Source organism: Nannospalax galili, unplaced genomic scaffold, assembly GCF_000622305.1.
Source record: "Nannospalax galili isolate Female #2095 unplaced genomic scaffold, S.galili_v1.0 scaffold851, whole genome shotgun sequence".
NCBI lineage: Eukaryota > Metazoa > Chordata > Mammalia > Rodentia > Spalacidae > Nannospalax > Nannospalax galili.
Genome location: NW_008330578.1, coordinates 1043025 through 1045888, shown reverse-complemented (window position 1 = coordinate 1045888; position 2864 = coordinate 1043025). Strand labels below are relative to the sequence as shown.

Here is a 2864-nt window from a genome sequence, read left to right as displayed (position 1 = left end):
CTTCTGTTCTGATAATTAGGTGAGTGGCTTGTGGCCATTGCAAGTCTAATACCCAGGAAACCTCACTGAAGTTTGTGAGGGAGAACAGGGGTCAGCAAAGCCCATGTCTCAAGGTTTTCAGGAGCTGGAAACATTGTAACACACATCAGACCAGGTTAGACCTTTACTGGAGACAGAAGACACATTGTCTCTTCTTGCTGGCTCTTAGTTGTCAATGCTCTTAGTTGTCAATGATCTCGATATGGAACTGCAGGTGAGTGGTAGTGACCACACAATGACCCCGCAGGAGAGAACAGGACTGGAAGTTGTGGTATTGCCAGTGATACTGGATGATGTAGATAGCACTGAGCACTTGGCAGTACCTCCAGTGGATGCGCCACATACGAACCAGAGACTGGAGCTTGACCACTGCTCTCTCCTTGTTTGAATAGTCAATCAACACCTTCCTCCGCTTCACCTCCAGCAACTTCAGGTGCGTTTGTTGCCACCAACGCTGAATGATACAGGCACACAGGGCTGTGTGCAGCAGTGATCTGCGTACCAGGGTGCCACGCCACCAGGCCTGGACTTGGATGACTGCTTTTTTTTGTTGGGCTGAGTGTTTCTAGACAGAGATAAAAGAGATCACTCAGGGACCTAGGTGCCACCAACTTCTAGTGTCTTCTTGGGAGGGGCTGGGTGGGCTCTGGACTCTGTCCTTTAGCATTGGCTTTCCCTCAGAGAATTCAGGGGAGTTAGCAGGACACTGGCCAGGAGCCAGGAGACCTGATAGGGACCCTTCTCTACTATTGTGGACACACCGCCTCACCTTCAGAGTCAATCTCTCTTATCTCTTGTATTTATACCAGACTAGCCTTGAACTGCCTATGTAGCTAAGAATGACCTTGACCCTCTGTTCCTCCTGCCTCCACCTCTCAAGTACTGGGATTACAGGCATGCATCACCACCCTTCACTCATATTGTTCTCATGCCTACCGCACTGCCGCCTAGATCAAGGGAAAACCAGAGTTACTGAAAGGGTTACCCTAGGGATGTGAGGGGCTTTGTTAGTCACACGTCACATCTTCAGGGCTTACTGATTCGGGAAGATTTCCCTCCTAAAGCTTTTGCCTGATTTTTCTCTGCTGAGTCATGTCCCCAAACACACTGCTGACTTCTCTCTGCCCTCAATCCTATATTTTGATGGCATGGTGGAGTTTGCAGAACTTCCTGTATAGTCTACAACCAACCTTCTTATAGTTAGAACATTCTACTCCTTAATTCATTCTTTCTAATCCCTTTCTATGTCATAGTTAGACCCAGATCCAAGGGTCCAGGCTGAGGAGATGCAGAGGAAATGAGTCAAAATTGACTTGACTGCTGGTCATTGTAGACTGGATGGGGAAAAGGCAGAATCCCCGCCCCCACCGGGACACAGATGCAAATGCTTGGGATTTCTCTCAACTCTATGGAGTTCTACTCACTCATTTGCATACCTTTGTTTTCTTCCTCTTTTGAGAAATTTCATCTTCTTTTCGAATTACATATATATTTATACTCTCCTCAGCCTACCATCAAAATTAAATGAGAAAGTCATACATGAATTAAGACTGCCTTTTTTCTCTATGGCCCTGTACAAAACCACTCAGTGCTTTTCCCCTAGACCTGTGAAGTCCAGGGGCATACCCATCCACCCCTACTAGAGCTGGTAATTTCTCTTACACAAAGGTCACACATCATGGCCTGCCTCTGGATGGTCCATTAGCCCTGATTTCACTACTTCTCAAGTTCTGGCATGAGTAGCAGGAACCAGGGCAAACTGTGAATTCACAATGGCATTATGACATAGGGATTAAGATCACTGCTTCAGAGTGGAGTCTTATTCAGGAAAAAGCTCCATGTAAGAATGCAAGCTAGGGTAGATGAGTGATATTCCATGCTGGGGCCCTCCTGTGAAGTTCGTCCATGGCTCCTTTTGTGATCAGTCAGGTAAAAGAGCAGGAGGGACCTCTTGCAAAGGACCTGGGTTCAGTTCCCAGCACCACATGACTGCTAATAGTCCATAACTCCAGTTCTAGGAGATTTGATGCCATCTTCTGGCCTCTGTGGGCACTGCATGACAGGAGAGCACTTAACACACATACAGGCAAAACACTCAAACACATAAAAGTTAATCAAAAAAGGAGAGAATGGTGGAATGAGAAAGGTGAATTATGACTGGAATTTGATTCATGCTGACTGTAACTCAAGGAGCCAATGAATAGAGACATGAATTAAGTCTTAAAATTTCACTTTATTTAGAAAACTGACAATCTGAGAAAACCATCCTAAAAATGTCTTACCTCAGATTATATAAGATTATATAATGAGAAAGGGAGTTGGGGACAAGTCATTCTGGAGCTCAGTCTTGCCCCTCTGGTCAGCCATGGTATCCCCTCACCTTTTTCGTGTGCATGTGCTTGTGTGTGTTTGGGGGGGCACACGCACATGTGCTTGTGAATCCATGTGAAGGATGCATTTTATTAGGTTTGCCCGTGAGCATGGGGGGGTGGGTGCTGTTTACTTGATGAAGGGCAGCTTGCCAGTGGCTATACTGCCAAAGAATAGGACTCCCTCTCCCTCATAACTGTTTCTCAAGAAGAGGTAGGGCTGTATGAGCCACTGCCCCATCCATGATGGAATGTGGTGGTCCCAGTTTTGTACAGGTAACCATAGCTGCTGAGAGTTCACAGGTGCAACAGTCATATCATGTTCAGAAGACAGTGTTTCCTAGCACTTCTTCTTTTCCTCATGGTCTTACCTTCTTTCTGCCCACCCCCCTCCGAAGTGTTCTCAGACTTGGAAAGGGTGATATAGCTATCCTGAGCACTCAAGAGTTACTTGTT

At 46.3% G+C, this 2864-nt stretch overlaps 1 protein-coding gene across 1 annotated transcript; it reads right to left on the bottom strand.

The window, feature by feature from the left end:
* Nucleotides 1-220: 220 nt before the first annotated feature.
* On the bottom strand, nt 221-2434 carry Iqcf2 (IQ motif containing F2). Its single transcript, XM_008850067.1, has 2 exons — nt 2420-2434; nt 221-604 (listed from the first exon to the last, which is right to left on the bottom strand). Exons 1-2 carry the CDS (start codon nt 2432-2434, stop codon nt 221-223), a joined length of 399 nt encoding a protein of 132 aa, XP_008848289.1.
* Nucleotides 2435-2864: the final 430 nt, after the last annotated feature.